Genomic DNA, 21,132 nt, shown 5'->3' with positions numbered 1-21,132 from the left:
AGAAGTTGTGTGATGATAGTTATGATTGGTCTGTCTTGGAGGGGGTGAACATTTTTAGTGGGTTTATATATTCCGACAGTGGGTGGAGAATAACGACATGCGCACGCAGTCCCACAATCATGAGACCCGCTAAAGGCGGCAGAGCTTAATATTTAGCTTGTTTACAGGAAACATTAATTAGCTCCTATTTTAGACAGGCACACCTTGTCCCGACAAGCTGATCATCTTGCCCGGGCGTTGTAGTAATGCCTCTAAATAAGTCTGTAGCAGGCAATGGCTGGAGATTGCTTAGACTACGAGTTTAGTGTCTATTAAATAACTTGAAACACATAACACCTGCAGAAGGCTACACCCCCCCCCTTCTCTCTCTCCCCCTCTCTCTCTCTCTTCCTCTCTCACTCTCTCTCTCTCTCTCTCTCTCTTTCTCTCTCTCTGTCTTTTTTTTATTTATACAAAAATTGTATGAATACAAAAACGTTCTCCAAGTTTATCATAATTGTAAAGTATCTGTGATAGAGTGAGTCAAACTGAAAGCAGAGCCAGTGTCTCCTAGAGGCGGAGAAGACAAACACCTTGGGCCTTCAGTCTTGAAAAACTTTTTTTGTTTGTTTTAAACTGTCTTAACATTCTCATTGGACACAGTACAGTACGGTACAGTACAGTATGCGCCAGTGATCATAAAACACAGTTTTCCAGGAGCCCCCCTCCCCCATCAATAGATTGATCTGATTGGCTGAGGCCCCCAACCTGTGATACTCAAGTGCGTCATCGCTGCTGATGATAGCCTAAAGTGACGGCCCAAAGTTACATGACGATGAAATGATGGTGCCTCAGTCTTTATTGCTTGATGGTGGGTAGGGTTTATTTCAAAAGGGGGCCTACACAGAAAATTATGCCTAGGGCCTCCAAAAGTCTAGAGCCGGCCCTGGCTGAAAGTCCTGGTCAGTGATCAACTCCCAATTGACCATTAATCACCTTTTCTGTGAAATTTCCATGAAGTCTGCACACCCTGGCTAGTCAGCAGAACCAGGCCGACTCTGTGCTGCTACCTTGCCCTCAAAACTGCTGATCACTTCCCTTTAAACATAACTCATTATAAATGATCTGTTGTAAGATGAGGTGGATCCATGACAACATTTTAGTTAGCTCTCATGGGACTCACGTGCCCCCTTGATGGGTGTTTTTTTTTTGACCTTGTGTTTGAGGAGGAGGGCCAAGTACAAGCACAGTGAATCTCTTAACTCCCTAGCCTGCTGTATCGTCTAAGATGTTTGATTAAAGTGTTAAACATACTGTAATCACACAAAGCAGCTTAAATGATTAATGCCAGGGACGAGATAAACAAAGGAAGATCTGTGGTCCGTATTTTGTTTGATGAGGACAATATGAGGGCAGGTGGGAAAAGCTTTGAGGAGAAAAACCGAGTATAAACAAAGGTTTGAAATAAAAAAGTTGTACTATAACTGATCAAATGCCTACGTTTGTTACACAAAACAGGAGTGACACATATGTGTCTTTAAAGCAGAGTAAACCAATAACTGATTCGAGAGGTCATTTTTCATTATTAATTTAAAGCACAGAAAGGAATGGGTGGATATTAATGAAGCACATACATTTATAAAAAATGCATTAGCCTATATTGAGTTTGGTTCGGCAGTAGAATGGTTAAATTAACTACTAAAAGCATGCTACAGCACCTCTTAGTCACATGAACACTGCCATGGAATTCAACAATGTTTTAAGTGTGAACATGTGCCCAGCATGTGGGTGTGTTGTCTTTATTGACTGTACACTCAGATTAATTTCAAAAGGCATTAAGGGTGTAATTTACTTACTTATCCACACACAGTTCACAATTCACAGTTATGATCCCCTGTAATTCTTAGATTACCATTCTGATTTACTGTATAAACAAGGAATCATGATGCTAAACACTGTGAAGATCTAATTACTACTCACAGACAATGAGAGGTCTATGCTGGGGCCGTGGAGGCAAACAATACTTTTTGTTTACTTGATGAGAAGTTTTTTGGGGGGGTGTGTCTCAGTCCACTTGTTGCCTATGATTTGGCTTTGAGCACCTGTAACTAATTACACACAACATTCTTTGGTTTTGATCTTTCCCATAGTTATTCTTAGTGGAGCTTTAATACCTTGAATCTCAGTTTTGTTTTCGGGGATCTTACTGAGATGCAATTTAGAGTTCTGCAACATAGTCCATCATTAAGTATAGAGATAACATAATGATGAGTGTGTTGGTAAAGCTCTCACAATGAACAGGCTGTGTTGTGTTGTTTGAACAACACTGACACAAAAGCACCACTTATTATGTACATCACAGCTATAAGAGAAACCTGTGGGAGAGAATGCCATGAGGAGGATCTGTCTTGATCAAAGACAGACAAACCTAGAGGACATGTGAAACCTCCGTTCGCACAAACAGACATGCATACACACGCACACACACACACATATACACACACATGCACACAAACACACACACACACACACACATACACACGCACACATACACACGCACACACACACGCACACACAACACCACACACACACATACACACGCACACACACACACACACATACACACACACACACACACACACACACATACATACACACACACTCACGCAAACTGATTAAGCTGACAGTGGAGTTTAGATCTTGAGTATTACATTCTTAGTGGTATTGTTACAATAGGTCATTGAAGAATCACCCATTAGTGGTTAGTGAAAGCAGAAAGATGAAATACTCTATGTTGAAACTTGTATTATGGTAGGACCTACACATGCATCCTCAGGTGTGTGTGTGTGTGTGTGGAATATATTACATTGCACAATCCTCTCTACATTTAAAATGTGACCTTTATTGCAATTCTCCCCACATCCTCTAGATGGCACTAGCACCTCTTTAGGGAATAGAACACTGGGAGTGATCGGAGTTCCAATTGTCAACTGTAGTCAGTTTAAAAGATACAAAATGGCAATAAAGTTTGTCATGAGTCGTGTACTCAGAAAAGACATTCCTTCAAAACATGTTTAGAACAGATCCAACCTGACATCTGGAGATCCACCAGGTTACTTTGGAGGGGGTTCTGTTAGAGTTTTCAAGTGATCCCCATGTGCATGAATACTATAGAAAACTAAGTTCAACAAAGCAGATTCAAAGCGTTCATTTCTGAAACACCCTGCAGATCATTTAGGAGGTCAGGCAAGATGGAGCATGCAAATAAGCAACTGAAGAGAAAGATCAGTTGTCAAGCTGGGGCCTATATTGGCCCTACCCTTCCCCTTTTCCCTCCCTCTTTTTCCTTGCCAAACAGGATCTGTAAGATCTTTCAGAATCATTTTCTCAGGAGACAGGAATGTCAGAGCCCTGCTGCCTGCTGGGACATGCTCCATGCATTCTCCCAATCTCCCCAAGACACAAATCCCGTACAGATCTGCTCGGCTTTCCTACACTGTAGTGTTTGATTAAGCCGCAGCAGGAAGGTTTCAAACCACATAAACGTTGCAGCCTGTTGCTCACTGACCTGAGGAATTACAGACCTGCCCGTCTTGATTGAATGTATGACAGGATGTCTGATCAATCTCACGACCAGGTGTACAGGTAGAGGATGTGGTACTGACACATCGTGACTCACCTCTGGAAACGGGCTGTCTGGAGAGCTACACAGCTACGTTACCAGACCACATCCGTGGGCATGTCTTTATTCAGAAATACTGTCTCTCTATCACAGGAAGTGACACGTTCTGCGATCATCTTCTCACATCACTGTTTTCTAGACTTGAAGGAAAGGTTTTTCGGGCATGTCGCTAAGGTGTGAAGCGCAGCTCAATTTGAAATGATTCAACAAATAGGCACGATAAATCCACAAACAGTTTGAATTTTTGTATTTCATCATTTTTAAAGCAATACATATTCTTTTGTGGAAATGTATGAATATTCTCAACTCCTGGTTTTGGTATAATCAATGCACACCTGGTCATAAATAAATTCACACTTTTTTTTAGTTTTTTAAGCTGACAGTGTACCTCTACGAACATATAATGCACTCTACAGAATTTGTAGCATTAAGAGGATTTGATCACCGATATATACAGCAGATAACTCATTAGACTGAAAGTAAGGACCCAGGTATGTTGAAATATAAATACACAGAAATGAACACAATGCTACTGCATCCTCACCACATGAAATGAACAGTTGATGAAATATTTGTACATGAGATACTTGTACGTATTTGTACATGAAGTATTGGAAATATTTCCCATCATCCCACATCACCATCTATTTCAGAGATAGATATGCTATTGACAAGCAATTATATGGGACAAAATTGAAGAGAAATAAAAACACAACATCAGCGTGAGATTAGTTTTCTCCTGGACCTCAGACCCATCACTCCTGGTGCGAACCGGGTCGGACGGTGCGCTGAACACTTCAACCCAACAGTAACCAGCATTACTGCATCTGTCCCTCAGTCCGTCCTATCTCAAATATGTACGCCGTGTCGTTTTGGCACTATTATTCCTCGAAAAGCATGGACCTGCCTTTGTGTGACTGTTGTCTTGTTCGTTCTTTCGCTCAGAGAAAAGGGTCTTTCTGCTTATTTGGCGGAGCGGTAGCAGCGCGCCGGAGTGGTGGTGCTTGGGGACTCTTTGGGGGTGTGGGGGTGGGGGGGGCTGAGGCTATAGCAGGGGGAGTGAGTCACACTGGGGCTACTGGGTGGAGAGGACGTGGACGAGGAGCACGAGGACGACTGGGATTTGATCTGAGTCCACTTCTCTCCCAAGGCCTTGGCAAAGTGCTCGTCCACCGAGACGCTGATGGAGAGTTGTCGGGAGCTGGCCCTCTGATAGTCCGTCCCCAGGCTCCGCTGGAAATGCTCGTCCACCACATGGTCGCAGGGGCTCCTGGACATCACTGTAGTGAAGACGGTTCGTTGACGGTTAGATAAACACTTCATGACGGTTCAATAACAGCAGCTGAGATGTAGCATGATAATTCCCATTGGGAGGGTCTGTGTTCACAAAAAGTAATATGACCCTCACCTGTAGAGGAGTGGCTGCTTCGCAGCTCTGGTCGGCAGGAAGCGTTTCTCACGGAGGGGACACAGGTGATCACCGACGGACGCATCTGTCAGGAGGAAAAAGAATCAATGAAGTGGAACTTAGAACTTGACTCACAGCAAATACAGAAAAGGTGTTTTTTGGGGGTAACAGCATGATTAGCTTCCCTAGTGTCCCTCGAGCACAAGAACTGACATTTCTAGAGTCAAAAAGTTCCGTTTATGAAAAGTGAATCAACAGGTTTTGGATGGGGATTATTGTCTGTAGCTTCCCATCAGGGTGGCATAAACAGGTCAGAGACAGAGCAGTCTGTTTGGTCTTGTTGATGACATTCCTACCACCATTGCTCACATTTTACCGAATCCGGCTGGATTGCATATCTTGGACAAGCAGAGGCTTGCAAAGGATCTTGGGAAGTGAGTACCTGAGCGGTTGGGATCACTAACTACAGACAGTGGAGTGATAAAAAGGCTCTGCTTGCCCTGGGGCTACACTAAGACCTTACAGAGACACACACAATGGACTGAACTGCTTCACTAAAGGCCGAAGCAACAGTTACAACCCAGTTATCTGAATCTCACTTTCAGCTGAATGTACCTGTATCTGACTGGCTGAATGTACCTGTATCTAATTGGCTGAATGTACCTGTATCTGATTGGCTGAATGTACCTGTATCTGATTTGGCTGAATGTACCTGTATCTGACTAGCTGAATGTACCTGTATCTGATTGGCTGAATGTACCTGTATCTGACTGGCTGAATGTACCTGTATCTGACTGGCTGAATGTACCTGAATCTGACTGGCTGAATGTACCTGTATCTGATTGGCTGACTGGCTGAATGTACCTGTATCTGATTGGCTGACTGGCTGAATGTACCTGTATCTGATTGGCTGAATGTACCTGTATCTGACTGGCTGAATGTACCTGTATCTGACTGACTGAATGTACCTGTATCTGACTGGCTGAATGTACCTGTATCTGACTGGCTGAATGTACCTGTATCTGATTGGCTGACTGGCTGAATGTACCTGTATCTGATTGGCTGAATGTACCTGAATCTGATTGGCTGACTGGCTGAATGTACCTGTATCTGACTGGCTGAATGTACCTGAATCTGATTGGCTGCAGGGGTCTTGCTCTTCTCGTCGTTCCTGTCACGTTCCTTCCTGGGTTTCTTGATGAGGTCTAGCGGTTGGTCCATGGACGGCGTGGCGTACACATGGCTGGGCAGGGGGCCGGTGGGGCTGGGGGAGGAGCTCCAGGAGGAGGTGGGGCTCTGGGGAAGGCTGAACACGGCAGCGGGTCTCTGGGCACCTCTGGTACCGGTCCGGCTCAGAATCCTCTCTCTCCTGGAACACAACGTCACAAACACTGAATCTCCGTATCACCACATGGGACGTGGCGACCTTCAATCAGACCGAGGTCGGTCGATGTTTAGGTTGAAGAGGGGAGTTAGGGGTGAGAGAGGACTTCACGAACCTTTCCTCCAAGGTGAGCCCGCGCTCGGAGCTGTGCTTGCGCTTGATTGGGTGCACCGGCGGCACTCGGACACGCTCATTGGTCATATGTCTGTATCTGTCCTCGCTTCTGAGATTGGGCTGACCTATAAGAGGAGAGATACAACAAACATTAACATGGCGGCTCTCAAATGGGACAATAGATGAGTAGGCATACAGTCAGCATCCGTTGAGGTGAAATCACCTCAGAACTAATGCTCAGTGCTTAGCAGGCTTTAGGTGTGGCAGTCTGGGGATCAGTTACTGGTTGTTGTGATCGTTGACATGCTTCATCACCTGTATGACTGAGTCGTGGGAAACACTTTCACGTCACCGTTAATTGTAAACTCCGTTAAACAGCCGAACTCGACATTCCAGATTAGTGAGTATTGCAACACTGCTGATCCAATGTTAACGGTCAACATTATTTTTTGTCTACATACCGTGATGGGATCCAACTTGTTTACATATTTATACAAGGGAGTTTATCTCCGATGCTGACTGAGATAGACAAACCCGTCTCTCAGGCCCTGACTGATGGAGCACCTCTCTCTATGGGAACCAGTCTCAACAGACATTACAATACAGGCGTCACACCTGGACTCTCAATGTGAAGAAACCCCAGTTGGAAGTCATTAGCAGACATTAACGTCCTTTGTGATGTTAAATAGGACAGATTTACCACGGCGAAGTTTACAGATGTTTATTTAGTAGTATTAAAATAATAGACTGAGACTTTCAGACACTTGAAATACACATATTGATCAGGACCAACGCACCTCGCTCCAACACTTAAAAACAACCTCATTGTCATTCATCTTCAAGCTACTCCGAGAACTGTATTCAAATTTAACCGTCACCATGCTGAATGCAAATAAATCACCATGATGTGTGCCACTGTATTACCACACGTCGATGTCATGGATGATTGGTTTGCATTGAAAAACAATTGTGTTACAGAATGTACAGATACCCTAACCTGGGCAGTCTACCCGTCCCTAATCCGCATGTCAATCCACACCTTGAACTATGTGACCCCTGACCTCCGAGCCAGACAGCGCAGTGTCAGTGTGGAGGCCTGTGGCGGGGGCCGGGGGAGAATCACACCTCTTGGGATTTCTAACGCCTGAGGCAGGGTTATTTTGTTCCCCATCAGTAGTGGAGACACGGGGGCAGAATCGTCAGATCTACCTCAAAATTAGGCTCATTTATCTGAGCTTAACATGATCCTCTATGAGGTTTCAGATCAGCTGATTTAGGTTGAAATATAAAGAGATGGTAAGAGATAAGAGAGATAAGAGATGAGAGATAATGGCCTCGCTATCAAGAGAAAATATGGACATTAGTTGTGTTTCACTCAAAATCCTTCAATCTAAGACATTCCTTTATACGTTTTTTTTTTGCATGGGGGAATCATTTTGTTGCATATTACATCGTGGTTGAAATAATTTCAAATTCAAACACACACACTTAAAGTTCCCCGGATACAGGAGAGAATTCAAGTATGATTCCGTTCATTGATTGATTTGTCAACACAAATGAGAAATTACACGTGTTTTGCATGCATGCACCGGTTAAGAAGATGCTGTTATAACACAGCTATACAGTTCTGTAATGTTTGATAACAAGGATAAAAAAAGAGTTGTTTACCTTCCAAGATGTACACTTTGAAACCACTGCTCATCCGCGTTATGTAGTGGAAATTTGCAACAGCCATGGCTACTTGTCTTTGTCTGTGAAGAGGACCACCTTGCCTAGTTTACAGAACACAATGAAGCTCCGTTGGACGAGGTAAGGTGAAGGTAATGAGATGCTCACCTGAGCCTCGCCAGGTAACCTATCAGGTGAGTGCAGAGGGCTGCTCTGTCTTCCACTAAGCTCTGGCCCTGCACCGTCATTGGTTGCTTTCAAGCCAATCGCCACCCTCCCTTTCAATGATGTTGTTATTGTGTTGCAGACAGTGTGATCACAGGTACATCAGAGAAGAGTGATCAACTGGTGGTATTGTGTATTGCCGTGGCTGTTCCAACACAATACACAATACCACCGCCCCCACTGACTTCTCAAGGAAATACCGGAGTCCGTCCGGTAGGATTGTAACATACAGTAGGTCACGTGTTCAATCACATGCATTACGCAAAGATAACAAGAAAAACTGACAATGTGAGGAAGCACTTTTTCCCATTTTGGGACCTCTCTCCCGGAGTCCATGGGGATGGATCCTTTGTCTCCTCTCTGGATGTCAGCACCTGTCCCTTCGCCCCTCCCTCGCTCCTAATCTACAATCTCACCAAACTGCATTCTTCCGTGCGCTTATCCCACCGGAGCCCCAGCGATCCGCTGACCTGCCCCTGCACGCACACAGCTGCTCTGAGATCAGCCGCACCAGGCATCCAGAGGCCTTTGTTGATGGCCAGACAAAGGTTCCTAAGTCCTTGAAATGCTCCTGGCATGAGAACAACCTTGCCCGAGCATGCTGGAGTCTGGACACAAGCAAGTCTCTATAGCCGACACGTGACACACACACTTCAGAGGAAGAACACATAGTAGGCTACGCTGGGGGTTTTTTTTCTTCTTTTTTGGGGGGGGGGGGGGCAGACTGTAGTTAGTTAAAAAATGAACACGTCTGGAGATCCAACACGAATTGAGTTCATCCTGATTTAACTAAAACATGTTAATGCAAGAGTAAAATGAAATGTGGCCAATTTGTGTAGCCTAGTCTACTTCATAAAATGACTTCTCACACCTGACAGAATGAACCCTAATCTCAATACGGATGCGGACCTGCATACCATAGGACTACGCATGCGTTCATGTGGTGTGGTGATAAGAACATTACCTTTTGGCCTAAACTTCTACCTGGTTCTTTGCGCTGATAAAGCCTGTGCGTTTCTATGGAAGTGTTCGGTAAACATGGAGACGGTGCTGCCACAGGTGCTTCATGGAGCAAGTTAAGCTCAACAGTGACCCCTTGGGACAAGTAGGCTACTGAACTAGCATTCTGTAGTTCCAGATGAGAAAGTAGGCTATCATTGCGTTGGATAGCCTGTTGGGGACACTCAATAATACCATCACATAGGCTATTATTAGATCTATGCACAAAATGTACAAATAAATAAATAAATAAAAATAAAGCATCATTAACTAAGCCTACTGATCATGCTATTATCCGACCATAGCCTATAAGCGCGGTCAGAAGATGATCATGTCCCATGTCCAGGCCTACTGCCCAGACAACTGATGGCGCATTTCCTGTATGCAAATTCTGTCCTTACACGACCTTTCTGGATGCCGGTGTTCTGAATAAAACTGGAGAGAAAAGACGTGGGAGAGCCGCCCACACGCATCACTCTGAAATAACCATGCCTGTCATGCTGTGTAGTGAACCCTTAGACTTTGAATGAGATCCGCGTGTTTTAGAATACATCATTCCAGTAACGGAGCGTCAGAGCGACGCCCCTCGACTCTCATCAGCACCACCCCGCATCCCATCAGCACCACCCCGCATCCCAACCAGGTCCGCTGCTCCGCATCTGGGATGAACGGGAGTGAGTGACGCAGGGCATGCACCAGGAAAAACTGCGCCGGAGATTAGAGAAAGGACTGAGTATCAGGTGATGCAATAACCAAATTCTAGGCACTCGATTACCGGCTTTTCGTAGATCCGTGACCGATATGGCCTGTCTGGTCAGAGGATGATCTGACTTAGCCCACAGTAGCCTGCCTGACATCTTGACTTTTAAATCGGAATCACCAGTCATTCTACTGACATCCTACGGATACGAATCTCTTTGGAGTTGAATGAGGTACGCTTTGGGGTGCGCAGACATTTGTGCTGAATCGAATTTGTTAAAGAAGACGATTTAATGTATATGCACCTGTCGCCACCCATTTTCTTCCAACGAAATTATGAATATTATGATTTGAAATGCCTTCGTTTGTCTTGAACCCCATATGTAAGCAGTCACGACAATCTGCATGCGATCAGGCTGTGTCGAAGGATCTGACAACTGACATCTCATTCGATTAAACATTATTTATTTTTTTACATTGAATATTTCTCTCCTCAGATGGCGGTAGTGTCAAGCTGAACCCCGGACGATCCTAGTGAATTTGCATTTACGGGAGGATTTATTTGACACGTTTATCGTCACATTTTTCATCTTCACCATGAATTTCCTGCGTCGCCGATTGTCGGACAGCAATTTTATGTCCAATCTGCCCAATGGGTACATGACTGATCTCCAACGCCCCGACGCGCCGCAGCAAGCACCCGCAGTGTCCCCCGGTCCCCCGGAGAGACGCCAGTCCACCAGCCAGATGTCCGGAGGCGCTGCCTTCTTCTCGTCCATCTCCAACGCGGTCAAACAGACCACAGCCGCCGCGGCTGCGACATTCAACGAGGCGACTGACAGAGCCGCGTCTGGTGCTAAAATACTGCTGGTTATAGATGAGCAACAGACCGACTGGTGAGTAGGCTAGTCGTAAAAACCACACCATACAATCCATGTGGACTCGAACGCGTAGCAGCAGCCTAGCTGACCTATCACACAGAATCAGGTAAGATTCATCCTTGCTAGAGACAACGTGGTCTGGATTTTGCAGGCCATGCATTTTTCCAGCCTAGAATAGTGATGCCATTCATAGGCCATTATACTGTAGCAGTGTCCATATCCAAGCAATGTGCACATTAATGTGCACTGTATCTCTCCACCTACCACATTCCCCTACCAAAGCTTTTCTTACCATATTCACCCGAAGATACAACCCAGATAGCAAGCGGATGTGAAATGATTCCGGGCCATATATGGGCCGGGAACTAAGCCACGAGGGCCAGATCTGGCCTGTATATGGCCCAGATCCGCTTGCTATCTGGGAATTGTATGATACATGCACATGACTTCATTCACTTTTGGGGTTTATTGTAGCGCCCCTGATAAGCTCAGGCCAGTACTTGCCCCAGCCCTACCCCCTAATGGGATACCCGTGTTTGGAGAGGTGGAAATATCCAGGCCAACATCAGTCACCTGCCCCTCCCCAATGCCATGTGGTGGGGGTGGTGGACCCGTGACAAGCCCCCTCCCCCAAAGGAATATCTCAATCTGGAGCAGAGTTTTACTGCAGATATAGATCAGTGGTTTTGAGTTGGGCCCCTGCCCAATGCTACAATAATCCACAGTATCTGTCAATAATCCACACTAGAGAGCGTATTATGTAATATTGATGATTGATGATCCCCTGACTGAACTGTTTGAAATGGTCTTGCTTCTCTCCCTCAGGGTAAAGGTCTTCAAAGGTAAAAAGGTTCATGGTGAATATGATATAAGGGTTGAACAGGTGAGTTACAGCCCAAGATTCTTAGATCATGCTTTTATAAATGAACACCTTCCACTCCAGTCATCATGTAACTCTACATGTTATCACTATTCATCCAGTCATCATGTAACTATGTTATCACTATTCATCCAGTCATCATGTAACTATGTTATCACTATTCATCCAGTCATCATGTAACATATCCAGAGAGAGGACTCTACATGTTATCACTATTCATCCAGTCATCATGTAACTCTACATGTTATCACTATTCATCCAGTCATCATGTAACTATGTTATCACTATTCATCCAGTCATCATGTAACTATGTTATCACTATTCATCCAGTCATCATGTAACATATCCAGAGAGAGACATGTTATACTATTCATCCAGTCATCATGTTGACATGTACACGCAGGCCTGTGATTGGCAGGGGGAGCTTTGATGGCAGGATTGGGGGAGGGGTGAACGTGACAGCAACATAAAGGAGGCTAAATGGAGAACAATGTGAGGTTTTACAATAGCTTGAGGGCTTGAGGGCACCTGGAGAGATGGATGTGACCTCAGGTCGGTGTTTCAGAGTTCCTCCTCCTCCTCCTCACACCCTGATCCCCTCTCTCACAGCTGCTGGGAGGCACTAGACTGTGTGTAGCGCTATACTGTATGCAAATGTGCCCTTTGGTTTCTGAGAACAATACAGCAGTATGCGACACTTGGTTTCATGGACCCCAAAAGCTATAACTTTAAGGGGGTAATCCAGATGAATGCTGACACGTCTGTCGATTGCAGATGACAGGAATATTCAGGGATTATTTTCTCCGTAGCAGCAGAGGAATGCACTTCAAACAGAGTGTGACAGGTGCTCGACAAAAAAGAAAAAACTTAAGACAGAGAGAATTATTTTATTAGAAGGTTATTTTCTCCCCCTTCTTTCCTCAAACTCCAACTCTTGTCCTCTTTTTATTCTATTCATCCTTTACTCTCCTCCACATTGTCTCTGTTGTAGGAAGCAAACAAAGCATATCATTATATGCAGATTTAAAAATGGCTTCACACTGTAGTTGAAGACAAACAACCATTATGTGTCCGTGTTATTAAGTGGCGTTCATGTGAAGTGTGACAGATTGTGTGTGATGTTCCTTCAGGCTGACTTCTCTGAGATCAACATGGTGGCTCATGCTACAGGGACCTATAGTGTGGATATTGATGCAATCAGGAATGGAAACAAGGTTACCAAGTAAGTGGAAATCGTTGAATCTAACGCTTGAAATTGCTTAATATAATGACGCAAAGCAATTGCAGATTATACTACAAGGTGCGATATAGTTTTGGTTTCCTGCATTGAAATATACAGATTTATTCCATTAGTCTAAATATATAATTTACGCTAATGATTAAGTCTAAGTTGTTTGACGTCTCTGTCAGGTGTTTTAAGCCAGACTTTGTGCTGGTGAGGCAGCACGCCTTCAGCATGGCCAAGAATGGAGACTTCCGGAACATAGTTATTGGCCTGCAGTACGCTGGTCTGCCAAGCGTTAACTCTTTGCACTCTGTCTACAACTTCTGTGACAAGCCATGGGTGGTGAGTATTACAGCAGCCCTGAAGCATGCCCTTCAGTTGATGAACAGTAAGCCCATCGCTCACAAGATACTCTTCACATGGTTGCTCCCAGAGAGAGAACTGAACTAGGACATAAAGCCTTTTAAATATGCTGCTCCATCGACGTGGAATGAGTTGCAAAATGACCTGAAATTGCCAGGATTGATCACACTGGGTGAATTTAAATCCATTTTAAAAGACTATGAAACCAGTTCTCCTGGTCAGTGCAACTGTGTTTGATAACCTTCCCTACAGTACAACTGATTCTTACTGTGAAAGTATGTCTCTCTGTATTGTCTGTTGTTATGTTTATTTTATTGCATTAACTTTGTTTCTGCTGCCTTCTTGGCCAGATCGCTCTTGAAAAAGAGATTTTAATCTCAATGAATCTCAAATTTGATTTGATTTGATTTGATTTGAACAGATGATTCTATATAGGATTTACCGCATGATCTGTGTTAAAATGTCTTTCAGTTTGCTCAGATGTCCAGATTGTTCAAGCAGCTGGGTCCGGAGGAGTTCCCCCTGATCCAGCAGGTTTACTACCCCAACCACAAGGAAATGGTGAGTGTGCTGCCATCTGCTGTCCCGTCCGTCTGTCTGTCTGTCCCTCCCTCCATGTCTCCCCCCCCCCCAGTCAGTCAGTCAGTCAGTCAGCCAGTCAGTCAATCAGTCAGTCAGTCAGCCAGTCAGTCAATCAGTCAGTCAGTCGTTCAGTCGGTCAGCCGGTCAGTCAGTCAGTCAGTCAGTTAGTCAGTCAGTCAGTCAGTCAGTCAGTCAGTCAGTCAGTCAGTCAGTCAGTCAGTCAGTCAGTCAGTCAACCAGTCAGTCAGTCAGTCAGTCAGTCAGTTAGTCAGTCAGTCAGTCAGTCAGTCAGTCAGTCAGTCAGTCAGTGTCAGTCAGCCAGTCAGTCAGTCAGTCAGTCAGTCAGTCAGTCAGTCAGTCAGTCAGTCAGTCAGTCAGTCCCCCGTAGTACCAGAACCCACCACAAAAGGGGCGCCTTTTCAATTCATTTTTCCATTGACAAGTACATTTCAATTTTTACCTAAAAACTTTGCTTGGTGTCTGAGTATTGTATAGTACAAGTTTACTTTCTACATTCGCAGAGAGCAGAGCTCAAGGTGTTTAGTAGCGCTAAATATGTCGGTATTGTCAAAATTCATTATATTGGATTTAACACCATACAGATGCCTGGACTTGTTTGCCCACTAGATGGAGACGTTGAGCTTTTGAAATCCAGCCACTGGACTTATTATGCATCAAATACACATTAGAATTCAGAATTAGAAATGCCCAGTCCACTTACACACTCATCATCTGTCCAGCCTGACGACATGCATCACGGGTAGGGGACGACAGGTTCACTCAACACCGGTTGGAGGAGAGGACAGAGGATCCATTCACATCAATATTCTCTCTCATATTTAATAAAGTTAACTCAAACTGAACTCTGACCCAGAAAGCTTTCAGTCCCAGAGAGTCTCAGCGTAGAGGGACATCTAAGTCCCTGTAGAGCCATCCGATTGGATTGTGTGTTTCATCCCAGCAGTGTACTGAAGCACCACAGTGAGAAGAGTGTTTTGGGGTGGGGGGGGGGGGGTGCAGTGCCACCCCCTCCACTTGCATCAGCGCTCAACTTGAGTCACCGCATAAACATTGAAGTTTTATAGTTTTATAGGCTGGCCTCAATACATTTCACCCTGTGAGAATATTATTAGATAGAGTTCCTGCCGATGTTTCTGGTTCAGTCAGAAAACACGTCTTTGGTTTAACCATTTGTTAACCATTTGTTGAAGCTAAATGATTAAAGCCTCTAGTCTTGGCGTTGATTGCTCTGCTCAATGAGACCTTCCCTTCCTTTGCTCCACTTGGCTCCATTTTATCTGAATAATTGGCAATTTTGATTAAATGACTTCTAGAAGTTGGACACCATCAACAACTGTTGGAATATCAATAACATTCACAAGTAGCACAAGACGCCCTGAAGAGGATGTGGTTAATGTGACATGGGGTGATGGGTTTTGGCGTTTCATTTCAATTCGTTTCATTTCAAAACTTTATTTATACTTGTAAAGCACTGAGGTTTCCCTCATTTACAGTGTTGACGAGTTCACACAGATACACAAATAACAACAGAACTAATACAATATACAACAATACCAATAACAACAACAACAATAATAAAGAGGTGGTTCGGGCATCTAGTGAGGATGCCTCCTGGGCGCCTCCCTAGGGAGGTGTTCCAGGCGTGTCCGGCTGGGAGGAGGCCGCGGGGTAGACCCAGGACTAGGTGGCGGGATTACATCTCCGCACTGGCCTGTGAGCGGCTAAAGATTCCCCAGGCAGAGCTGGTTGATGCTGCTAGGGAAAGGGATGTCTGGGGCCCCCTGCTGGAGCTGCTGCCTCCGCGACCCGACCCCGGATAAGCGGATGAAGATGGATGGATGGATGGACAATAATAATAATAATAATAATAATAATAATAAAAATAATAATTAAAAACATTGTGTGTTTGCCACAGATCACCACCCCTGGTTTCCCTGTGGTGGTGAAGATGGGCCACGCCCACTCGGGGATGGGGAAGGTAGGCCTGCTGTTTTCTTACTGGTTTACAGTAGACCATGTGTTCCCAAATCAGGATGTGAAATGTTAATTACTATTGTCTTCTAATTGCACCTTCCCCCCGTAGGTCAAAGTGGACAATCAGTACGACTTTCAAGATATCGCTAGTGTTGTTGCCCTGACAAAAACCTACGCCACGTCTGAACCTTTCATCGATGCAAAATATGACGTCCGCATCCAGAAGATCGGAAGCAATTACAAGGCGTATATGTGAGTGAAATAAGCAGCTACTATCGTGTGGACAAATCAAATGTTCATCTGGTTTCCAGGATTCTTACCGTGTAAATATCTAAGCTTGACATTTATACTTCTTGACATTGAGCTGTTTGAAGCCGACCATGCTCTCCTCATACCTGCCCTCTGCTGGTATGGAACGGTATTGGTCACTCCTGATTGGTCTAAATCTCATGCTACGAATGGACACACACACACACACACACCGGCACACACACAAACACACACACGTGTCACGTATAGAAGTGGCTGCACCGCTTAAAAACTCCCACAGCTGATCTGCGAACGCTAGGAGTCCTCAGAGCGTGACCTGCTGAAGGGTTGTCTCTTCCACAGGAGGACCTCCATTTCAGGAAACTGGAAAACCAACACTGGGTCGGCCATGTTGGAGCAGGTGGCCATGTCAGACAGGTGAGAGAGAGCTGAACCCTACCCCTAACCCTAACACAGGGCTGTGGCGTTGGCGGTACTAACAGCGTTCCTCGCCATGGCAGGTATCAGATGTGGGTGGACTCCTGCTCTGAGGTCTTCGGAGGTCTTGACATGTGCGCCGTGGAAGCTCTGCACGGGAAAGATGGGAAGGATCATATCATAGAGGTGAAGGGGGAAAGGGGAGGAGCTACTGGTAAACGAGGAGGAGCTCGTTAAGGAAACTGAGATTATATTCCGTTGACCTCCAGGTGGTCGGCTGCTCCATGCCTCTGATTGGCGACCAGCAGGACGAGGACCGCGCTCTCATCGCAGACCTGGTGGTCTCTAAGATGAACCAGACCCTTCCACGCGCAGCCAACCCCTCTCCTAGCCGCAGCAGCTCGGGACAGCCAGCACAGGTTAGTGATCACAAATCTATCAATTAGATCTGTACTATAGGACCAGCTTCCCTTTGATGTCTGAAAATCTGGCCCAGGATCATTTCGACCCAGGAGACCCAAGTCCCAGTCATTCTCTGTCCTTAAAACGTCCTTAAAATAAAACCTCATGTCCCCTCTCTTCTCCTAATCTCTACGTGGTCCATCAGAAAGCTCCATCTCCCCAGCCCATCTCCCAGCCCATGGTGCCACAGGCTCAACAGCGCCCCCCACCGCAAGGTAAGAGAACTGCAATGGTAGAAAACCAGAGAACAGAACAGAGCAGAACGTGTTTTTGTTTACGCTGTGTGCGTCCTCTTTAGGTGGCCCTCCGCAGGCAGGCCTTCGTCAAGGCCCCCCCTCTCAGCAGCGCCCCCCTCCCCAAGGCCAGCCCCCCGCCCAGGTCCAGCCCCCCGTCACCAGCCCCAGCTCCCAGCCCCCTCCCGCCCCGGCGGCCAGGCAGACTAGCCCGGGGCCAGGGGCCCAGCAGCGCCCACCGGGCCAGGGGGCCGCCCAGGCTCAGAGACCCCCTTCTGGCCATGGGTCACCCCAGCGCGGCCAGGGAGGCTCACCCCAGGCCCAGAGGGCCTCTCAGCAGTCAGGCCCCCAGCAGCAAAGACCCCCCTCTGGAGGTACGTCCCAGAAGCCCCCAGGGGGTCAGCCCCAGCAGAGACCCCCACAGCCGAGGCCCCCCCAGCCCCCCCGGCAGCAGTCCCTGGGGAGTCAGCAGCAGAGGGCTTCTGGGCAGCAAAGCCGCCCCTCGGGGCCTACTACCCAGCAGCCCCGCCCTGCTGCCCAGGGCCAGGGGGCCCCCGGAGAGGTGAGGCCCCCCCTGCAGCAGAAGCCCCAGCCCCCTCAGAAGCCCAGTCAGGACACCCCGGCCACCGGGGGCTCTCCTCAGCTGAAGTAAGTAAGACCGCTTCTACAGTCTAGTAATAGTCTAAAACATTCAATACCAGGGTAATATATACAACATATACACTTATATATAATATATACAAGTGTCTCTCAACCATATACCTCAAGTGTTTTTAAGACTTCAATTAGTCTATGTGTGTTTTCTAACTTACATTACATTTATTTGATCGGCTTCCATCCCAGTTATTTGGTCCACAGACCAGAGTGTGCATGAGTCACATAGACACTGAAGCGACCCAATCTTTTATGTGAAAAGCACCCAGTGTATCTCGTTTATCACATCTAGAGAGATTGGTTGGCTATAAATACATTTCAGCGGGAGATGATTCGTCAGCATGTGTATTTTCAGCCGATAGTCGTCGTCAAGCTGAACCGTTCTCTTCATCTCTGCACTCCGACATGCCTGATTCTGTGATGCATTCATATCAGCATGCATAGTTGTTAAAAATGACTTCTTTTTTTTATCCGATTAAATAACGGCAATTATGTTGATTGAAAACCTATATGTGAAATAATCACACCCAGGTGGTGAAGTAAACGATGCTTATAAGCAGTCTTTACTGCCCTCTGCTGGTGTGCAGTGGTATTCCTCCAGATTGGTCTCAATTTCACAAATTCACATGTTCACACGATTCTGCTGATTCATACAATGTAATTGTCTAAGCTGTGTGATTTATAGATTTTGAGTTATGACCATTGGATTGACAATCATGCTCACCAATGAAACGAATGACGCTCGCTTTAGCTTTTGGGTTCTAATTTATACCCGTTTTCTAACTTCGCCACTCCTCATGTTTTTAAGCTACACGGTCGATATTAGATACTGAAATGTCCATCTGGTTCCCAGGATTCCTACAGTGTAAATATCTAAGATAAGATAACATAAGACTTTATTTATCCCCCAGGGGGAAATTTGTGACATTTATATTTAGTGACATTTATACTTCTTGAGATAGAGCTGTCTGAAGACGGCCATGCTCTCCTCATGCCCTCAAGCCCTCTAGTGCTTTTCAGACACCGACATATATTTTGATTGTGATGCAATCATGATAAAAACACATTTTGCATTTCTACATTTCTAGTAGCTCTCTGGTGGTTAATGCAAAAGGCGGTTTAAAATATGAGTATAATTTAAAACCAGTGGACTCTGCCTCAACACATGGAATGGAGGGGCATAGATGTGTCCAGGCCTCTGGAAAGAGCTGTGTATTAAATCCTTATGACTCACTGGAGACAGTGAAGGCGTGAGACCGCTATCTCTCCATTCTTCTTCCATGTGTACCCGTAAGAACAAGGCTTACAGAAGTCTGCTTGAAAAACAGCATGCCCCTGCATCTAAAACAATCAACCCCTCTCTATATCAAATTCCAATCAATGTTGCACGTAAATTACAATGCTATGAATGACCATACCTGCATACTTATATAAGCCCTCTGTCATCAATGAATGTTCCCTTCCTGGCTGTACTCTGACCATCCCATCGGTTTGCTGCATGACTTTAATAGCCTCTTCCTCTCCTCTATCGCATCTCCTCTCCTTATAGCAAGTCCCAGTCTCTGACCAATGCCTTCAACATTCCAGACACTCCGGCTCCGAGGGCCAGCCTTAGCCAGGACGAGGTGAAGGCCGAGACCATACGCAACCTGCGCAAATCTTTTGCCAGTCTCTTCTCAGATTGAGAAGCAACCCCCCCCCCTCCCGACCCCTCACTCCGCCCCCTCGCCTCCCTCCGACACAGACAGAGACAGACAGACCGAAGGACACACCCACCCCCTCTCCCCCCGATGCACAATGGACGAACGAGACATCACCTCCCTCTCATGGACCTTCATGTATTCCGAAAAGAAAAATATCTACTGCCTATATACACACTAGGACCACAAGTAGCCTCCAGAATAGTACAGACACGCCTGTAGCTGTCTGTTTGAAACATTCCCGGCCACCTTTTCAACGTCAAATGTTTCACATGCAAAAACACGTATGTGTGCGTGTTTGTGAGTGTGAAACAATTGCTTTTCATATTATGAGAGCACACACGCATACACACGCGAACAAAATCACACATTCCTGGTGCAATGTGGTGTCATTCAATTTCTGGAAGAAAAAAAAAAGTAAGTGAAAATCTTTAACAATTTAATTCACTCCACTTTAGAATATGTCAATTTACTGTACAAATGTGTGATTTATTGATTTCAGTATATAAAATCAGTGAAATGTAACGGCTCTTTTGGAGACCTCTTTTGGTCTCATCCTGATCACTTTGAATGGTGGTAGAGATACCGTCTCTGGTGGTCTGTGTATTAACCCTGAGCCTCCTGGTACTCCCACGTCTGGTCTCTCTATAGTGGATTTATAGTGTCACTTTAGTCCTCACTCTGATTGGTCCTCCTGAACCATGATGCACACGTTCTCACAACCTCTGTTCAGCACGAATCAGTGGCAGAGCTGTTTGAGCCGTCCACTAAATGTGATGTTTTAGCTGCATGGCAACATACAGTAGGAGACAATTTTCAGTCACTCGATGGCGCTTGTATCTTTGATGTCGCGATGTTGAAGTGGCTAGTACAGTATGCAGTAGTAGAAGTAGGTGTTGTCTTTGTGAGAATGCTGTCGCCGCCTCCCCCCCCCCTCTTCTGTTGCGTCGCCGCCTCCCCCTCCCCCCTCTTCTGTTGCATTGGCCTACAGTGAGAAAGGTCCTACGGTAAGAAACCCCTAACGCTCTCAACCTGGAAAACATGCCTTAAAAAGACAACGTGTTGAGTCAGATCTAGTGGAGTCTCAGGGATAGTCCTGGTGACGGTGACAATCTGGTGTCAGGGGTCGGGTCTTCCATTGCACTGTTAGGATGGGGATTTACTCAAAGTGAAAGCAAAAGCATGAGGTTTTTTTTATTTTATTTTTTATTTTCAGCTAGAATGTATTTGTTGTTTGACATGTATTTGCACACGGAATATAGCAAAGTCGTAGGCTACTTGAATACACAGAACACGCGATATGTCAAGATAT

General features: G+C 45.7%; 2 protein-coding genes across 2 annotated transcripts; one reads left to right on the top strand and one right to left on the bottom strand.

Moving 5' to 3' along the window:
* Positions 1-4,624: 4,624 nt before the first annotated feature.
* On the bottom strand, positions 4,625-8,317 carry vgll4l (vestigial like 4 like; the record flags this gene model as incomplete). The annotated part of the gene is made up of 5 exons (XM_084457379.1): positions 8,236-8,317; positions 6,569-6,692; positions 6,198-6,438; positions 5,070-5,154; positions 4,625-4,941 (listed from the first exon to the last, which is right to left on the bottom strand). Exons 1-5 carry the CDS (start codon positions 8,300-8,302, stop codon positions 4,625-4,627), a joined length of 834 nt encoding a protein of 277 aa, XP_084313505.1. The 5' UTR covers positions 8,303-8,317.
* Positions 8,318-10,755: 2,438 nt separating this feature from the next.
* On the top strand, positions 10,756-19,805 carry syn1 (synapsin I; the record flags this gene model as incomplete). The annotated part of the gene is made up of 13 exons (XM_084457534.1): positions 10,756-11,054; positions 11,865-11,922; positions 13,050-13,141; positions 13,330-13,486; positions 13,979-14,068; positions 16,026-16,088; positions 16,194-16,336; positions 16,697-16,771; positions 16,855-16,957; positions 17,041-17,190; positions 17,379-17,448; positions 17,532-18,114; positions 19,670-19,805. 13 exons carry the CDS (start codon positions 10,756-10,758, stop codon positions 19,803-19,805), a joined length of 2,019 nt encoding a protein of 672 aa, XP_084313660.1.
* Positions 19,806-21,132: the final 1,327 nt, after the last annotated feature.

Source organism: Borostomias antarcticus, assembly GCF_949987555.1.
Source record: "Borostomias antarcticus genome assembly, chromosome: 23".
NCBI classification, from domain to species: Eukaryota; Metazoa; Chordata; class Actinopteri; order Stomiiformes; family Stomiidae; genus Borostomias; species Borostomias antarcticus.
The sequence above is the reverse complement of the archived record's forward strand: the minus strand, read 5'-3'. Positions and strand labels throughout refer to the sequence as shown.